The sequence below is a fragment of the Mytilus edulis genome, chromosome 6 (genome assembly GCF_963676685.1).
Source record: "Mytilus edulis chromosome 6, xbMytEdul2.2, whole genome shotgun sequence".
NCBI classification, from domain to species: Eukaryota; Metazoa; Mollusca; class Bivalvia; order Mytilida; family Mytilidae; genus Mytilus; species Mytilus edulis.
In genome coordinates this window covers 41,850,216-41,871,110 of record NC_092349.1, presented here as the reverse complement: position 1 = coordinate 41,871,110, position 20,895 = coordinate 41,850,216, and the positions used below count along the sequence as shown (strand labels likewise).

The 20,895-nt window shown below is 30.5% G+C and overlaps 1 protein-coding gene across 1 annotated transcript; it reads left to right on the top strand.

The window, feature by feature from the left end:
• The first annotated feature begins 1 nt into the window (after window position 1).
• On the top strand, window positions 2-19,788 carry LOC139527670 (phosphoenolpyruvate phosphomutase). The gene is made up of 10 exons (XM_071323245.1): window positions 2-90; window positions 517-649; window positions 3,383-3,432; window positions 8,619-8,715; window positions 9,594-9,806; window positions 10,261-10,361; window positions 10,629-10,746; window positions 14,220-14,299; window positions 15,031-15,207; window positions 15,994-19,788. Exons 2-10 carry the CDS (start codon window positions 580-582, stop codon window positions 16,075-16,077), a joined length of 990 nt encoding a protein of 329 aa, XP_071179346.1. The 5' UTR covers window positions 2-90; window positions 517-579; the 3' UTR covers window positions 16,078-19,788.
• Window positions 19,789-20,895: the final 1,107 nt, after the last annotated feature.

Sequence of the window (20,895 nt, the reverse complement as noted above, 5' to 3'; positions counted from 1 at the left end):
CATTTTTAATTGACATGGACATTAGACGGACAATAGATACCTGACAATAATTGGTTATTTAAACTGTGTACCTCAGTGGACCATTTCAAGGTAAACTCAACTGTTTGTTAATTTTATCACCTTCTGCAGAGACGAAAAAAAGTGTACGGCAAAATCCAGTTAAGTTATGAATTTTCTAAATCATACAATGCATTTGAATTCTATTTATCTAGGGCATGCTATGCCTTAAAACTTTTCCAGATACACAGGTTTGCCTGTACGCAGAGAAAAATTTGAGGTGAAAATACGGCCATTTTAACCATAGGGTCCACATGAACCTTAACCAATCCATTTTCTTAGCCAAAATCTCAAATAAGAGACTGAATTTTGCTTATATTATTCAAGGATTTGTTTATAATGATAAGAATGATTTTAAGTACATCATGCAAGGATTTGTATAGTGAAAATCCTTGCATCATGTAAAGTTTGAGAGAATTTCAATCCGGATTAATTTATCATACCGTTATTGTTACCCAGGTCACGTGTGTAAACAAGAAAGAAGATCGAACACGACTGAGTTGCGTGGCAGTTTAAATCAAGATGGCAGGAACTTCATCAAGTTATAGACTATTTAAGTTTTGCAGAATGTTGAATATACCTATGAAACATGGTAAGGATAAGTTGTGTTTTCTTTAATATTTAAACAAAATGTTTAGAGACATGTTGGCACGCACCGGCAAGGTGCGTGAACTGGTTCTTTTCTTATGTAATGCCGGTATTGTAAGTAAGTGACAGGTAACATTCAGAAGTAAACCAGTTCGAAAAAAGTTTGACTAGAGTACCGAAAAGTTGAACAATGTCAGCTATTTGGAACGTACATGCACTGTAAACTGGACCCCTGTTGTGTTCACTTATCGCTACACTGACAACAGGTATGGCCTAAATCCCGTGGTCAGAATTCTGACCACGGGATTTAATAATTCGACGAGACTAGTACATCATGGGCTATGTTTATTTATGTATTTATATACTGATAGCAAATCAAAGAAAAATTAGCACATTTATTACCCTACTGAGTTCTAAAGGGAATAAAAGATACCGGCTCAGTTTGTCAAGAACATGTTAACACGCTCGTTGGTCATTTATCTGCGCTACTACCATGGGGTAAATTAACAGATACTTGTTTATTTTGAGGCATAGCAGTATTAACAATTGAGGTCAATTTCCTATCACTTTTAATTGGCCAATTTTAATAACGAATCGTTGAATTTGTAAGACTCATCCAATTTAAATGCCAATGTGACAATAGCTCCAACCCGTTCCTTCGGTGCGAAGCTATAGATAGAACGGCGGACCAGTTTACATGCACTATTGATTAAAAAAAAAAAATGATAATTAAAATTTACCCTGATTATTGCAAAGTACTGAAATAAGTGACTTACAGATTTTTTCAGCCGTTAAAAAGCAAAAATATTGAAAAAAGTTCTTATCTGTAAATTACCTAGTCCAAATAATTGACGTCTGGCAAGGCTATTTTATTTTTTTTCTGGGACATACGAAAGGCGTCCCAGAAAAAAATTAAAATAGCCTTGCCAGACGTCATAATTATTTGGACTATAAATTACCATGCATGTACATGTATCATAAAGAAGGGTAGTCCAAATAATTATGACGTCTTGAAAGACTATAATAGCCTTTCAAGACGTCATAATTATTTGGACTAAAAGAAGGGTGGTACTTTCATGATGTATAACAGTAAAATTTCTTGCCAAATGACGTAAACGATAAATTTTGGTGCATGACGAAAAATTGTAAACCTTCTTTTAGACATGATTATTTGTAAAATGACTTAATTCTGATTGTAGTAGCAGTAGTAAATTCAAAGGAATTACAGTAGTAAATTCAAAGGAATTACATCTTTTTTTTATTATGATGAAAACACCAGGAATATATTGTATGGTCTACATATAGTTAAATTATTTCTCTAAATTAACTTTAAATATTAAATTACCAATGATAATAAGACATGGGTGTTATTTACTTACATGTAAGGCTAAAAAAAATATGTCTGTTTACGGTTACCCGACCTACCCTATTTTTGAGCGCCGACCCTAAGTCATTTTATTTCCGTTGTAAAGTGAAAAATAAACTGAACTCGTGCCAAAAGGGAAGTTCTTGTTGCCAATAATATAAATCCATTGCCTGATACATCCTGATGTTCACTATCGTGAATATGACAGCTGTTTTAAGGAAATTCGCGACTCGTGATGAAAATGACACTTTACTGCCATTTTTGTCGAGCCTTCGACTTTAGTCGAAAAAGCGAGACTAAAGGATCCTACATTCCGTCGGCGGCGTCCACAAATATTCACTCTGTGGTTAAAGTTTTTGAAATTTTAATAACTTTCTTAAACTATACTGAATTTCTACCAAACTTGGACAGAAGCTTGTTTATGATCATAAGAAAGTATCCAGTAGTAAATTTTGTAAAAAAAAATTTCCGTATTTTACTTATAAATGGACTTAGTTTTTCTGCGAGGAAACATTACATTCACTCTGTGGTTAAAGTTTTTAAAATTTTAATAACTTTCATAAACTATCCTTGATTTGTACCAAACTTAGACAGAAGCTTGTTTATGATCATAAGATAGTATCAAGAAGAAAATTTTGTAAAAATAAATTTCCACTTTTCCGTATTTTACTTATAAATGGACTTAGTTTTTTTGCCAGAAACAAAACATTCACTCTGTGGTTTAAGTTTTTAAAATTTTTATAATGTTCTTAAAACTATCCTGGATTTCTACTAAACTTAGACAAAAGCTTGTTTCTGATCATAAGATATTATTCAGAAGTAAATTTTGTAAAAAAAAAATTCACTTTTTCCATATTTTACTTATAATTGGACTTAGTTTTTCTTCCAGTTAACATTACATACAGTCTGCAGTTAAAGTTTATAAAACATTTATTAGATTCATAAACTATCCTGGATTTTTTACCAAACTTAAAAGCTTCTTTCAATCAAAAGACAGTATCGAGAGGGAAATTTTTATTGATGTTTTTCCTCATTTTTGTTGAGTCTGCGATTAACAGCAAAAGTAGGCGAGACACTCGGACGACGATAAAATGCAACCGCATTTACTCAAAATCATGACACAAAAAATAAAATGGAAATACTGACCTACATGTACATGTACTTACCCTATTTATTTTAAGTATGTAACCTTAAACACACATATATATTTTTTTGGCCTAATATGATAATGTTTCTACAATAACCAATGCACTGGATGCACTTATTTAAAAAAATTATAAGTTTATATGATTATGGATATTTAGCATATTTAGTTCACAGTTTGTATTATTATATATACAGATATGTTCTCAGAATTTGATATTATTACAGAAATTGGAAATGGACAAGTTATCAAGAGAGCTATGTCAACTAAAGTCAAGGTAATTTGTGTTTCAGAACATACATGTAGATGTAGAAGGGGCGTGCAGAATATTATTGATATGTAGATTATAAAAGCTTGGGTACAAATATAGCAAAGATTTTAGAAAGGAAAGATTTTCAATATCCTTGTATTTATTTTTGAACATGTCGAAATAAGTCTGAAACTTGATAGTATACTGCATCAGAAATCCTAGGGAGAGAAATTTCTCTATAAGGTGCTTTGTTGTCTGGTGTGGAGAGCCCAGTGTGAAACTGTCAAACTGAGGACATTCAGGCCAACAAGTTTAGTAAGTAAACTTTACATGTAGTTATATATTGTAGAGTCAGACAAGAAATTTATAGATAAACATAAAGTCATGAGCTCTTTAACTGACATGCTGTTTGTTGTAACAGTGATAAAACACCTTGAATGTTTTCCACTGTCAGTAGAAGTGTTCAACCCTTTGATTTTCAAATACAGTGTTCTTCATAAATATTCTATAAATTGACAGATGTCCTTATTTGTATTAACTTGCACATGTACCAGCTTTAACAATTATCTGACCTTTCATTTATAATACAGATTTCAACTGAAAGTTTAGTCAGCTATAAAAGGCCCCGAAATGACAAAGTAAAGCAATTCAAACGAGAAAACTAACAGCCTTATTTAAGTACAAAAAATGAAAGAAAAACAAATTTACTTGTACATGTACATCCCAACAACAAAAAGACACTAGGTACAGATCTGAGAGTACTCACAGTTAGTTCAAAGCCACTAACAACTAATAAAAAAAATTCATGTATCTAGGACTAAACTATCCATCCATACACATCAAACATCTAATGGATTTAGTTTAAAGACAAGGCCGACACATGTACATTTATCCTTGATGCAGAGCACAGGTTTAAGGCTGTAATGTATAAATCCCCAGGATTGACTTAGCTAGCCCACTTTAATATAATAGACACTTGATGTCATTTTGGAGAAGGGTAACATTGACAAGATTTTAATCAAAGTTTAGGACTTGCTGTATTATCTGACTTTGAATGTTTCCTATTTCATGTATATAATCATCTTCCTTAGTTACATTGTACCATTCTGGGTAATCATACAGTAATATTAGCAGAATGATTAAAAAATGTCCCTGGAGTATTTTATATAAGGAGAGATTTGTTTTTTATTAGCTTTAAGAAGGGTTAAATGCAGTAAATCTTGTTTGTTTTTCAGCAATCCTAACCATGTGATAGCTGAACCTGCTCCTAAACCTGACACTTAATTATATATTTGTTACACTGATGTTGTTTCGTACAGTTTTAAATTAAGATTAAAAAGCTTCTCCTTCATGTCCTTTGAAACAGTATATCAATTGAAACCAAACAAGCTTGATAACATTTATATCAAAATTGTAAATTTTTAAACTAGATGATTTGTCTCGGTCTTTTTCTGAAATTAGTTCCATCAAAACTTTTGATTTTTCAACCCTGTATACCACCATTCCCCATGTGAAATTGAAAAATCGCCTAAAAGAAATAATCCACAATGCCTTTCAACATAAAAATGGTAGCATGCGCTTTAAATTTATTACTTTGGGATTTCATAAGGCATATTTCGTAAATAGTGACAAACAAAAAGGTAAAATATGCTACACAGAAGAACAAGTGGTCAGTATGCTGGAGTTTCTTATCGACAACATATTTGTTGAGTTTGGAGGTAGACTTTTCCAACAAATTGTCGGCATTCCTATGGGAACAAACTGTGCGCCTCTTCTTGCCGACCTCTTCATATTTTCATATGAATCGGAGTTCCTCCAAACACTTGTAAAAAACAAGAGAATCAAAGAAGCCAGATTATTTAATTTATTATACTTCTTTTGTATTTGATTTCACCTTTCGCAATGATTTTTTCAATTGGAAACACCAGAATTCAAGACGCGACAAATATTTTTTACTGAAATGTTTGCCTTTTTTGCTGCGTAATTCCCTAAATGTATCACTTGGGTATTTCTGTAAACATAATCTATTAAAATGGGAAATTGTCTGGTTTAGTTTGTACTGTTTATGGAATTAGGCAATATTTGGTCACATTGGAAGCATTTTCAGTTTTAGAATTGTTCATCTAAGAAAAAAAAGAGGCCAACTTGAGGCTAAATTTACATAGAATTTATACTCTTCTGTGTAAAGAATTGTTCACATTCTTGATAATTCATGCAGCAAATATTTCCAAAGTGCTTCATTTTGTAGTTTCTTTCTTTTATTATATCAGACATAAATAATTTTTCATTTCCTACTGTTTGGAAGGACTTTTGGTGGAAATGAATACTCCCAAGGGACATAATTCAGCTTTTTCATTGATTAATACAGGCAACAAAGGCAACTTTACAGCTGAGTATTTTGCATATTTAATGTTTAAAGTGTCTAATATCTTTGTTTTCATCATCTCAAGACAGAATAATAGATTTTATAACAAGCTCTGAAATTTTTAACCACAATATGGCATATCATCGCTGTTATGCAAAAACCTCGTATCTCAACATTTTGCGGAAATCTTTTTATCGATTATTTAGAATTAAATATGTATGTTCCACTATATGCGAAAATATCTGACGTTCTAACCAATCATCAACCCGAATTCTGACATGTGACGAAAAAGTGTAGTCGGATTGGTGAGACATTTTGTTGTGCAAAAATATCGTATCTCAAAAGAAAAAAATTTTGCACGGCAGCTGACATTATTACAGGTACAGTTTTATCAATTTTAGGTTCTCAAAGCTAATATATTAGCTTAAAAATAATGAAAATACAATATAGGTGCAGAAATTTTTGCTCGTCTTGGTAATTGATTGGTTAGAAGATCAGATATTTTCGCATACAGCGGAACATACATATTAAATTCTAAATAATCGAAAAAAGATTTCAGATTTTACTGCCTGGTGTAAAATTATCAAAACCTTAGATACGAGGTTTTTGCATAACAGCGACGATATACTAAAGCATGGAATGGAGATTAGTATGAAAAATCTTGAATTTGTGCATTTGTTGAAAATTTTTGATAAAATGAATAAAAATTGAATGGAACTGTCCATTTTATCTGTTTAAATGGAACTATTTATCATTCTTTTTAAATAAGATAAGATATGATTGGATACAGGTTGTTTATTAAGGCTTTTCTGAAAGAAGTAGAGAATGAGGTAAACCAGCATGTAGGGGTGGGGACATAAAATGATCTATGTTTCTTTAAGTACTGGGGACATACAAGTATTTATTATAGCCAAGGTTTTCACAATAGCCCAGTATTGCATTACTAATGTCATAAGAATTATTTATATCTTTATGTCACAGTATAGGGAAAACGGTAGTATTTAATTTTCCCAGCATTAGGTTGGCCTTTTGTGTACCCAAGGCAGGTGAAGGAAGTCAAATTAGGAGCGCTGTGATTGGATATAAGGGTACAATTTATTTTGTATTTATCTATGAATAAGTGCAGTGTGTATATTTACAATATAAATTTTGAAACCTATTGAAATATTTTCTAGAGAATTATTCAAAAAGACTTGCAAAATTTCATAATTTTGGTGCAAAATGACGGTGGGCATGGATAACATAAACAAGCTCCGTTGGAAGTTGGTCATGATACTATTTGGCTTTAATTTTTAAAACACAATAATAAAGTACTAACACAACATATTATAACTGTTTTATCCAGGTTTTTATCTTAAAAAGTGGTAAATTTAGAAAATGTTAATATTGTCGCCTATGGCAGAATAAATAGTACCGTTTTCCCTATATGGTGATTGTTAATAAGCATCATTAAAGAGATGATCAGATAAGTGAATTCTACACCAACAGTGTAATTATTGATTGTGGAAACATTTTGTATAAAACTTGATCTTAAATTGATAACATAGGATCAATAGATAATTCTGTACACATATGTAACTAAGTGACAGATGAGAATGTACTTCATCTCAACATGTCAACACAGACATTTCTATACAAAAATCTGTCTGAAGGAAAACATTTAGTTGTATGGATTTATCTATTCAAATCTGTCTACATTTTAAGCATTTATGGAAATGTGAAAATACACTGAGTATTAAAAGTATTAGCATCTTATTTTGTAATAAAAACATTTAAACTTAATTTAAAACTTTTATATAACTCATAGAAGCGGATCCAGGGGGAGGGTCCTGGAGGTTGGAACCCCCCTTTTTTGGGGGGGACAATCAATGAATTTGAATGAGTACACATAGGTGGAACTCAAAATATACAAATATTTTACAGAAACACATGTTGAACATGTTGAATCCAATTTTTGTTGATTTTTCTTTTATCATTACAAGAGTTAAAGAACCTAATGTTCAGTAAAAAAATAAAAAAAAAAATGTTATGTACAAATTGGTGTATGAACAGGGTTCTTGAATGGCTCAAATAGTTTGAGATGAATTTAGGTTTTTAATTTCATGTTGCATGCTTCTGGAAAATCTGTTTATGATAAACCTAGCTGAAAGTTTTTGTAATTTGTTTCTAAATGATCCTATGCCATTGTATTGTATCTCATATGCTTGCAAATGACTCCTACTTTTCAATTGAATAGTTTAGAGAGTGTGTCCCAGATTTGCTGGGGTATGCTTGGTTGTGGAAATAACTTTTAATTTTTTAACTTAATCAATTGTTCCATGGCTTTCAGATTATGCAGATTGATGATCTCACTTTTACAAATTTAACCCCAACACATTTTTGTTAAGGGACCAGCTGAAGACCCCCTCCAGGTGCAGGATATCCATCCACAATTTTATTATAAATACATTTGGTGTATTTACTGTCTTCTGATTGGTTAAAAAGTATTACTTCTATTTTCAATGTTGTCAATTTTTATGGCGACACACCCACTCTGACGTTGTGTATTCATACGCCAACATGTGTGTACGTTGTTATTGTTAGTATGAATAACATAAAAAGTTCTTTGAGCCTTTAATATTTTTGATAGAAATTTATTTATAATGAATGGAAATAATTTATTTTGAATTAATTGAACCATAAAATAAATTTTTGACTCTTCACATTTTACATGTTTTACATTATCCACTTCGGGGAATATTCAATGTCAAATGTCAAAAATTGATTTTATGGTTCAATAAATTCAAAATAAATAATAGCCATTCATTAGATAAAATCAAAAGTTGCAAGTTGAAATAATTTTTTACAGAAAACTACTCAGTTGAAACAGATGCTGAATTCCAAAGAATTAGAATTTATAATGGAGGCTCATAATGGTCTTAGTGCCAGAATAGTTCAGGAAGCAGGTAACTAAAGTACTGTTTATTAGTTTTAAAATGTTTTGCTGTTTAAATTTTTTTAAGTTATACTTTGAAGGCTTTGATTTAGAGCAGCTACTAACTGAAGAATCATATATTCTTGTTTTTATCAATTTTTTGGTATTCAGGAAATTTTGCATTTTCATGGACATGATGGATATTTGATTGTGTGGTCTAAATTGACAACTAATAGTGTTTGTTGAAAGCCTTTAAGGTGCATTATTATAATACTGCATTCAAATATATTTATACCAAATGTGGTATCAAAGCTACATTGTACAAAGTGTCAATACCCAAATGTTGGTAATAAAAAAAGTAGTTAGAAAAAAATTGACAACAAAAGAAAAAAAGACATCAATTACATATAAAAAATGGCTGGAACATGCTCTCTTGCATAAATTCACATATTAATTAAAACCTGGATGAAGTGTCAAGGGGAGGTAATCTTGTACAAGGTGTTATCAATTAGGTCCAATGAGAGTTACCTCGCTTGTATGCTGTTAACCCACAAACTCATAAAAAAAATGATATCCCACAAATTATATTGAAGCCACAGTCATGACAGTACCAACATGAGACAGGATAAAAAGTGTAAATATGATTTAGACATAATGCAATAATTAAGGTTTCGCTTGTAATACTTTGTATTCAATGTAGTATTAGCAGGAAGGACATTTAATTCCCAAGTTTTATGTACATATTTATTAACATTATATGATTGATTGGTCTTCTGTCTATTGGAATAAGATTAAGGACATGAAATTTATACACTTAGTTAAAATTACCATTTAGTTCTTTTGTTCAGCTGTTTTTTGTGTATTAAACAATTATTTCTGTCAATATTTCACTAAATTGTACTTTTATAGGATTTAAGGGTATTTGGGGGAGTGGATTGTCAGTATCTGCCCAGCTAGGCGTGAGAGATAGTAATGAAGCATCGTGGACACAAGTTGTAGAAGTGTTGGAGTTTATGAGTGATGCTTCAGATGTACCCATCCTACTGGATGCTGATACAGGATATGGAAATTTCAATAATGCTAGACGACTAGTCAGGAAACTGGAGGATAGAGGAGTAGCAGGTATAATGATGTGTACTTTTAAAACATGATTATAATTTACAAGTAACCAGTTGTGGATAAAAAAAAAGACACATAGTTTTGGTTGAAATCACCTTTGATAATTTGTCTTATTCATGAAATGAATGAAAGTAATCTAAAACATGTTTGCTTTCATAGGAAAGAATAGGCTGGGATTGATTAATTTGTACAAATTGGCCCTGATGGAAAAACTGGTTAAACTAACAAAAAGAAGACCTTGAATACATTTATTGTCAGATATCTTTTATTGTGTGTGTAGGTGTACTAGATTTCATATACATGTACTTAAAAATCAAAATTTTAGGGGCATTTAACTTAACTTATATATATATGAAAAACTAAAAAAAAAAGTGAAAAGCATGTGCTACAAATTTAGCTCTCCAATCTCCATTAGCATGATTAGCATGAACTAATGTATAATGAATATCTGTTTAAGGTGCCTGTTTAGAAGACAAACTGTTCCCTAAAACAAACTCTCTACATGATGGAAGAGCACAGCCATTGGCTGATATAGAGGAATTTGCTTTGAAAATCAAGGTAATAAAAATGGATATAAATTTTTTCATAAGGTTTAAATTTAGAAGTGTTTTCATCAATTGAATTAAAACTTGAATTGTAACCTATTCTGATTAAAAAAAAATCCACTGTCAAAAGAATTTGATTCTGTTTATTTGCATATAAAAAGATGATGAAGAATAAGATGTTACATAAAATTTCAATAATTACCATTACAAAACACCAGTATGATCAATTTAAGTCTGACACTTACACAATATGTATATTTAGTACCACACTTAATTTCAGGCTTGTAAGGACTCACAGACAGATCCTGATTTCTGTATTGTGGCTAGAGTTGAAGCCTTTATAGCAGGCTGGGGTTTAGATGAAGCTCTGAAAAGGGCAGAAGCATACAGAAATGCAGGTAAAAAACTAGCTGGTATATTTATTACATAAACAGAATTCTTTAATAACTATGTATTTTATTTTCAATGCTAAGGAACTACAAATCAGAACCTTTTTGAAAGTTGGTTTCAAGCTTCAGTTGCTGGACCATATTATACAGTGTGATGCATTTTAAAGTTGATCAACTTTTTTGTGACCATATTATGCATTATGTCATGCATTTTCAAATTAATTGCTCATCAACCATCTATTTACAAAATACTTATACAAATGTATATTCTAAAAAAATTCTATCACACTTTTCTCTGCAACTTTAAAATGTGAATACCCTTATATTTTGAGTCATGCTGAACAGCTTATTGTCTACCAAATACAGCATGAGCTCACCATGCTCACTGTTCAACTACTGTGGGTGCTAAACACTTTCATATATAAAAAACTAGGGGTTATTCCCCGACTAAAAATAACCATGGCTTGAAACCCATGTTTATTTACTTAATTGGTGAAAAGTATCATGTTTTTTGTATTTGATTGTAAACATTAGTTAACTAGCTTTCAATTAAAACAGGTTAAATGATTGAAATAATTTTTAAAGTTATATTAAATAAACATGTTTTGAGGGGAGACAACACTGTAAACATCCTGTTTTTAGGCAGTGAAAAATGAAAACTTATTTGCAGCCATTGTAGCTCTTTTGGGAGCAGGAGACCTTCCCCTGAAACAAGACTTATTTGAAAGGCCTTGTAAAAATTTCATACAGTTTTGATTATGAAAAATGTGCATGTCTTTATGGGTATGAACATGACCTGATTTAAGGTTTTTTTATACGACCGCAAAATTTGAAAAAAATTTCGTTGTATATTGCTATCACGTTGGCGTCATCGTCGTCGTCGTCGTCGTCCGAATACTTTTAGTTTTCGCACTCTAACTTTAGTAAAAGTGAATAGAAATCAATGAAATTTAAACACAAGGTTTATGACCACAAAAGGAAGGTTGGGATTGATTTTGGGAGTTTTGGTCCCAACATTTTAGGAATTGGGGGCCAAAAAGGGCCCAAATAAGCATTTTCTTGGTTTTCGCACTATAACTTTAGTTTAAGTGAATAGAAATCTATGAAATTTTGACACAAGGTTTATGACCACAAAAGGAAGGTTGGGATTGATTTTGGGAGTTTTGGTTCCAACAGTTTAGGAATTAAGGGCCAAAAAAGGGCCCAAATAAGCATTATTCTTGGTTTTCGCACAATAACTTTAGTATAAGTAAATAGAAATTGATGAAATTTTAACACAAGGTTTATGACCACAAAAGGAAGGTTGGGATTGATTTTTGAAGTTTTGGTCCTAACAGTTTAGGAATAAGGGGCCCAAAGGGTCCAAAATTGAACTTATTGTGATTTCATCAAAAATTGAATAATTGGGGTTCTTTGATATGCCGAATCTAACTATGTATGTAGATTCTTAATTTTTGGTCCCGTTTTCAAATTGGTCTACATTAAGGTCCATAGGGTCCAAAATTAAACTTAGTTTGATTTTAACAAAAATTGAATCCTTGGGGTTCTTTGATATGCTGAATTTAAAAATGTACTTAGATTTTTAATTATTGGCCTAGTTTTCAAGTTGGTCCAAATGGGGGTCCAAAATTAAACTTTGTTTGATTTCATCAAAAATTGAATAAATGGGTTCTTTGATATGCCAAATCTAACTGTGTATGTAGATTCTTAATTTTTGGTCCAGTTTTCAAATTGGTCTACATTAAGGTCCAAAGGGCCAAAATTAAACAAAGTTTGATTTTAACAAAAATTAAATTCTTGGGCTTATTTGATATGCTTTATCTAAATATGTACTTTGATTTTTGATTATGGGCCCAGTTTTCAAGTTGGTCCAAATCAGGATTCCATATCAAGTATTGTGCAATAGCAAGAAATTTTTAATTGCACAGTATTGCACAATAGCAAGAAATATCTAATTGCACAATATTGTGCAATAGCAATTAATTTTCAATTGAAGTTATCTTTCTTTGTATAGAATAGTAGTTGATAATATATATGGGAAATTTGCCAGACATGACTATGATGTCATTTTCTATTTTTATTTGCCAATAACTTTATGTAAATAACTTCATTGGAAATTTGCCAATACAAAATGTTGCTGATGAAGCTTTTTTTCCTTATCTTATCTAAAATGTTTTTAGATAATGTATGTTGGACATTTGCCAGACATGACTATGATGTCATTTTCTATTTTTATTTGCCAATAACTTTATGTAAATAACTTCATTGGAAATTTGCCAATATAAAATGTTGCTGATGAAGTTTTTTTTATTGTTTTATACAATAAACAATGTATATTCACTTTTACTACCAACCAATCTTTACCATTCAGTGATAACAAGCACTTTATTTTTACATTTTGATATTTTATGATGTATTTAAAAGAGTAGTTATTGTTGCAAACTCCATTAGAAATTTGAATTGATATCAGTTTTGGAAAAAGGGAAACGGGGATGTGAAAAAAGGGGGGGGGGGTTTAAATTTTTCTCATTTCAGATTTCATAAATAAAAAGAAAATTTATTCAAACATTTTTTTGAGAGGATTAATATTCAACAGCATAGTGAATTGCTCAAAGGCAAAAAAAAACTTTTTAAGTTCATTAGACCACATTCATTCTGTGTCAGAAACCTATGCTGTGTCAACTATTTAATTTTAGATTTAAAAAGTTTGAAGAAATCTTTGATTTGTAAAATCTTGACATTTTTTTTGTGTAAAAAAAAACCATGTAATGTCAAAAATTTTATCACAATCCAAATTCAGAGCTGTATCACGCTTGAATGTTTTGTCCATACTTGCCCCAACTGTTCAGGGTTCGACCTCTGCGGTCGTATAAAGCTGCGCCCTGCGGAGCACCTGGTTTATGTTCAAATTAGGCATTTTTTCCTCATGTTCTTTGGATGGATTTTTTTTAATATGATAAAAGTACACTTTATATTTATTTCATTAGAAACTAGAGAACATTCTGATTCCAGTGATATCTAGTTTTATACAAGTATCTTTATTAATCAGTTCACCACTAAGGGTCACTTATGCATAGTCCCTCAAAATATGACATCATAGAAAAAAACTGTTGATTGCACCCTGTGAAAGTACTTTTATTCATGGGGTGCCAATTTTTGTAGTTTTCTTGGAGGATATAGTACTACTTTATCCACAAATGTAAGTGTCCAAAGAAACATAACAACTGTTATCCAAATCAAGACATGGAAAGATCATCATATAGATAAACCCATATAACCTAGAGAATACATAGAATATCTATATATAGCTAAAATCCATGAAGTTTAGCACCACAAATATGTAACTTTTGCTCAAAGCACAAATAAAAGTTCTTTCACGGCATTTGTTCCTATTTTACTTCTACTGTTTGTAATGTTTTGTTTGACATACATTGATGGGCTTATTGTTAATTTATATTCTAGAATTTGATATTTTTTTATAGGTGCAGATGCCATTTTAATGCACAGTAAGAAGGCTGATCCTTCTGACATAGAGGCCTTTATGAAGGCTTGGAACAATCAGGTTTGTATTATGATCAATAAGATTTGCTGTTGTATGATTATGTTACTGATTTATTGGGCTAAATAAATCATTAAATGTTATAGAGAGGTTACTTGGAAATTATCCTAACCTGGTATCCAAAAATATTCCAAAATTTTGTAAGAGGTGGTAATTATTTCTACTGTTCAAAGTATTCTTGAAAGATATATAGTGATTAATTTGTGTTGGTGGGTGCAGTCCTTATTTTACAATACCCAGCAGCTCCTTTTACATGTTCTATTCATCTGTAAATGATGAAATCATTATTTTAGAACCAAAAAAAGAGAACAATCATATGAGACATTAAATTTAACTTCCAAAATTTTATTACTAGAGTTTTGATCAGGGATCTGGAAACCTAGAATTTTTAGACATGAGCTTTAATAAATGAAACCTGTTTTATTGAAATTGCAGATTGGTATTACGGTCAAGAAATGTATTTGTTACAGAAATAATTTTTGGTCTTTTCATTGCAATTGGTTTTTTTATTTGTTTTTTTTTGGGGGGGAGGGGGGTAATTTGCTCCTGATTTTGTTTTGTTAGCTTCTATAAGAAAAACGAAATTATTGTTTCAAAAACTTTGGGTTTATCATAGTGACATCTTCGAGGAAAGGGATTGGGAATAGACCAGTTCCTACCATATAGACTACAAATCTTACAGATAAAAATGTTTCAGTTCATTGCTTTACTATAGAACTAACCTTTTGTTTCAGGGACCTGTAGTGATTGTACCAACAAAATACTACAAAACACCAACAGACCATTTCCGTGATATGGGTGTTTCTATGGTAATATGGGCCAATCATAACCTTAGAGCTTCTGTCAGTGCTATCCAACAAACAACCAAACAGATCTATGATGATCAATCGTTAGTTAATGTAGAAGATAAGGTAACTATTGCTCATCCTAATGGTATATCACCTATTCTTTTGACAGGCCCACTCAATAATTTTTTTCAACTTGCTAGTAAACTAGCTTAAAATCTACAGTAAGATTTGTCACCAAACATGCCAAAAGTACAAACTCAAATTATAATGTCTTAATATTATGTCTTTGTGGCGTATATTTCTAAAGGCTGCTGCTTTGTTAACAAGTAGATGATACCTATTTTAAGGTTTGGTAAACCTGACAATGAGTAAAACCCTCATTACAACTTTTCGCACTTGAACACAAAATGCTTTCTTGAGACAGTTTAAGTAGGGTGAGAACTAAGGACCAGTCACTCCATAATGCTGTCTTTATCTTAACATATGATTTAATAGACATATCCTTAACCATTACAGTGTTTTTATGCCCCACTTAAGAGCATTATGTTTTTTTCTCCATTCGTTCATTCGTCTGTCCAGCTTCAGGTTTAAGTATATTGTCAAGGTAGTTTTTGAGGAAGTCGAAGTCCAATCAACTTTGTTTGCCTCAACCAAATGTTATAAAACTTAAACACAATACAAATTACCATAATACACAGATCAAGTTCAAATTTGGGTTGTGTCACTTTTACAGTTCTTGAGTTATGCCCCTTTCAAAAGTTATATTGCAAGTTGAGACATTATCTGTGTCCCATGGATTTCATTCACAAGTTTTAAAGTTGATGAATTTTGAATTTCAATCATAACAGTAGTATTCAGTGTAATTTATATTATAAAATATATTATTAAACAAAATTTTTTTTATTTTAGATTGTTAGTGTGAAAGAAATATTCAGGTTACAAAGAGATGATGAATTAGTCCAAGCTGAAGACAAATATCTACCAAAAAATTAAACAAGAAATCATGGTGCTAAAAAATGTGTTCTTTAGATATTTCACTTGCAAATTAATTAGCCTTTAAGGTATTACTAAGCAGCAAAGTATCTGCACCGGTGATTTTATTCTGGTATTAATTGTTATTAACCAATAGAGCATACATGTATTAAATTTGTTGTTTTAAACTTTGGTATTTTTTGTATATTTTTAAGGGATATGGTCTAAAATATACTTTTTTTTATATACTTATACTTCAAGCAATATATAAGATAGTATTTATTTCATATAAGGACTTTATATTTATTTAATGGCTATATATGAATAATTTTATACAACTTGTTAGGGTTTTGACCGAGATGTCACAATTCACTGAACATTCTAATCATGCATATCGTGTATAAACTTTTAAGTTTAAGTAGTTTACCACAAAGTTATGGTTACATCAACTTGATACACATTTCACATGTTTATTATAATGTGAGCTTTTTGAAATATTGTAAAATTTTGTTTTTGGACCAGAATCCATGCTTTATATTCTTATTCTGCATTAAATAATATATTTGAGAAAATAATTTAATATTTAGAACTTTAAAACTTTAAATAACTTGAAATTGTCACCATGCATAGATGTTGAAAATCAAACCTTATCAATCAATCAATCCACAATTGTTAAAGTTCAAAGGTCAACATTTTTTTTATTAACAAGAAATAAAATAAATTTGTTTAAATTATACTATGCATATAACTCCCTGTTGAAGACCTATAATTGTTTTCTTTTATAAATTGTGACTTGGATGGAGAGTTGTCTAATTGGCACTCATACCACATCTTTTTATATCTATATACTATATTTATTATAAATAAAAAAAACACTTAATTTTTTTTTTGAAAGTATGATAATAATTGTGATTTTGGTAGACCATATCTCTAAGTTTAGTGGGAAACTATGTTAATCATATTAAGATGATTTTATCTAATGATACATGCCATATTTCTTGTTATAAATTTTGTCAACAAACCAATCTTGATTTTTACAGGTTGTTTATTGTGCCATTTTTAGTGAAAGGTATTTAAATTGTGGGAAATATTTTGTTAGTCAATAATTTAGAAACAAAATTTCGTTGTTTTGTAATAGGATGTTTGATTATTAAATGTAAATTTTACATTAGGGAACATTGTAATTTATAATTTTTAAATGACACAAATGGGTTATTTGTAAAAAGTTGACAAAGATGTTGGTATTATGGTATAAGTATTACTATGTGGTTGTATTGTGTAAATTCAAATTAAACATTCAGTTTTTCATAGCTTTCATGTTTTAAAAAAAATTAAAATGTAACATATTACTAAAATAAAGTAATTGTTGTCTGAATATATTATAAACTGACTGACCAAAATTTCATTATGACAACAATGTCCAAGTGGTCTAAGTAGTTTAACTACTGTATCACAAGCCTGTCAACACTGAGGTTGAGAGTTTAAACCCTACATGTGTTCAATTCCAATCTATCTTAATTGACAAGGATTATCAGTTTTCCTGCCATAGGTTGTAGTTCCTCTCAAGGCACTCTGGCTTCCTCCACCAATAAAAACTGACTGCCATGAAAAGCCAATAGTGCTAAAAATGGTGTTAAACATCAATCAATCATTACTATAGACAATCAAAAATAATTAGTATGACGTCAAAGAAGACAATTGTTTAATATTCTTTTTATTTAAAAATATTGGAAATTATATGTTTTGATTTCAATCCTAAAGGTTGGGAAATTTATCTGATAAGAATATTACAAATGTTACCTATTTATCAGTACATTTTTTTATAATTAAAAAAACAATATTTTCTTGGATAACAAGTTATTTAAAATAAATGTCTACATGTATGGTGTATGAGGGAGTTTTGACCAAGTTTAAGGCAGCTTAGAATGTCAATTTTCAGACATTTAAAAGGGAGACAATGTTTATTGTTGATCCCTGAGTACCGGTATTTAATCATTTTCCCGTTTCATTGACGACTTCTTTTCAAATCATGATCATTTTCCTTTGTGATGTATTATAAGTTCAGTATTAATTTTGTTCATATGTATCTCTTTTGAATAACATGTATGTGTATGAAAGCATTCCTTATTTATCTTCTTTGATAGACATTTACTGATGCATATTTATTATAAATAAAACATGCATTTGGATACTAAATTTTTTCAGTAGCATACATACAAAAATATATAATATATAAGTATTAGTCTTAGGAAAACATAATTTTTGTTTTAAGGTCTCTCAGAATATTTGATAACATTTTGATTGGTTAATGTTTTTATTAAACAAAAACTGAAGTTTACAGAAGATTGTCCAACCAACTATCTGTTAAACCTGTATTTTCTCATTAACTTTTGAAATCTGTATTGGACTTTTTTAAAACTATTATTAGTTTTTAATATACATTGTGTAGTGCTACTGTGATTTCATTAATTTATATTAGTAATATTTTTTACTAAAAGATCTGCCTTTACTTTAGGTCTGTAATGTCTACGAATCTCTGTTTTACAATGTCTGTTTTAAATCACAGAGCAGAATGAAATCTCATAGATTTATATTATACACTGAGTGCTTTTTTATGCTAAGTAATAGGTTAGTAATTTAGTAAGTTTTGTGTGTGAATCTTTTTTTATTATCAAGAACATTTTCATCAATTATGCTTAAAACATAAAAGATATGGTTATATGTTTGTTTAAAACGTGGTCAACTTTCTGGTACCTTTGATAACTGTTTACTAACTATTAACAGGTTTATCCATGAAGAATTACCAAATATTGTGATTGCAATTTCTTATTAAGACCAAACCTTAATTTTCCACATCAGACACCTATGTAAAGCAAATTTCATTTATACAGTGCAAAGTATCAAAGTCTAGTGAATTTCAATTTGCTGTTAAAAAATGGAGACGCACACACAATTTTAATTTAGCTTAATTAAATGTAATTTGATTCTTTTCTTTGGTGAATTTCAGATCATTTTAATTCCACATACTAAAAATTCTGCAGTCATGTTTTGTTTTTCAATCCTGTTCTTAAGAAGAAGAATTGTAACAGATAAATGATTTAATTTTGATAGAGATTTAAAGCAGGGAATGTGTCCAAAAAAGCAACAATGGGTTTTCAATGCAGCAAGAAATCCCTCAACTTGAGGTTGGCTTCAGCTGGCCCCTAAACTATAAATGTAAACTAGAGGGAAATAGAAGCCTCACTAAACTCACAACCAAACAAATGAACCAGTATTTAAAAAAAAAAGACTCAGGACTCAGAAACTTTGTTGTTTTCTGTGTTTGTTTTTTTTTAAATTTAAATTTTGGTTCATCAATATGTTGCATGTTAAGTATCCCCCCATTTTGCTTAACTAATATACATTATAGTTTAGGGTCCAGCTGAAGCACACCTCTAGGTGTAGAATTTTCTTGCTGCATTTAAGTCCCATGTGTTCTTCTCTTTGGTCTGGCTTTTTAACACATTCCATATGTCCATGTTTCCATTCACTATTCTGATTCTTCAATATCGTTTAATTCGGAAAAAAAAACTTATTAGTGCATATTATCAGAATTCTTATTGTAATTTTAAATTTAATTGGGAAATGATAGGTAGTTGAAATTATTCATTTGTTTATCAATTTAGAATAATTTGAAAATGTAATTGTGATTAAATATTTAATGAAATCCAAATAAATTGAGGGATAAATAAATAGCTAGTTTTATTTCTTTATCATTTAAACAGTTTTTTTTTGTTTTTTTTACTTTTGTCGCAAAAAGCTTGACATAGAGATAGTGATCTGGCGGCTACATTAGTTAGCTAGCTAGCTTCTTATAAGCTTTATATTTTAGAAGATGGAAGACCTTGATGCTTCATACTTTGTGTATAGATGCCTTATGTAATGAAGGTTTTTGTGTTATGGCATTTTTTTCTAATACAATTGGAATGATTGCAATAGGTCAAATATATTTAGTGTATGTCAGTCTCACAGGTTTTATTTGACCTTGACTTCATTTTCACGGTTCATTGCTCAGTGTTGAAGTTATGTGTTTTGGTCTGGGTTTTTTTCAAACTATAAGCAATAGTTCAACTATATTTGTTGTATGGAAGGATTGTATTAGGAGTATAGGTCTGGCAGGTATCATCTGATCTTGACCTTATTTTCATTGTTCATTGGTCTAGTTTTTTTGAAGTTTTAATGGTCAAGTTTGTTTCTCATATACTATTTAGGCAATAGTCAACGACATTTGGTGTATTGCAGTGGCGGATCCAGAAATTTTCATAAGCGGGGCCCACTGACTGACCTAAGAGGGGGCCCGCTCCAGTCACGCTTCAATGATTCCCTATATAAGCAACCAATTTTTTTCCCAAAAAGGGGGGCCCGGGCCCCAAGGCCCCCCCCTAAATCCACCTCTGTATTGAATGATTGTAGGGTGTGCATGTATTTCTCTTGGTTTATTTGACTTTGACCTCATTTTCGTGGATCATGTTAATTTTATGTGATTCTTGTAATAAAGCTTTATATTAAGGACTATCAACATAAAATCAATGGTTAGTAAAGAAGGCGAGACATTTTAGTGTGTCCACTCTTGTGTCACTGTTACAGTTGTTTCTTTAAGTATTTGCAGAGACATATATAATATTATATGTCTCTGGTATTAGTCAATATAAAGGTAAGAAGTTTATACTTTGCTTGTAATTTGTGGGAAAGGTCTTCCACCTAAGTTATTTATGGAAAGAGAGATATTTGTATTACTTTTCAAATGGTGTAGCAATGGTTAAAGAATTCAAAATAACTTCAAGCTGGTTTGCACTTAAG

Excerpts from the sequence above, each read along its gene's own strand:
- LOC139527670 (XM_071323245.1), top strand. The coding sequence starts at position 580 with ATGGCAGGAACTTCATCAAGTTATAGACTATTTAAGTTTTGCAGAATG. Across the intron at positions 10,747-14,219 it reads AGAAGCATACAGAAATGCAG|GTGCAGATGCCATTTTAATG; the intron begins GTAAAAAACTAG and ends ATTTTTTTATAG. Across the intron at positions 14,300-15,030 it reads TGAAGGCTTGGAACAATCAG|GGACCTGTAGTGATTGTACC; the intron begins GTTTGTATTATG and ends CTTTTGTTTCAG.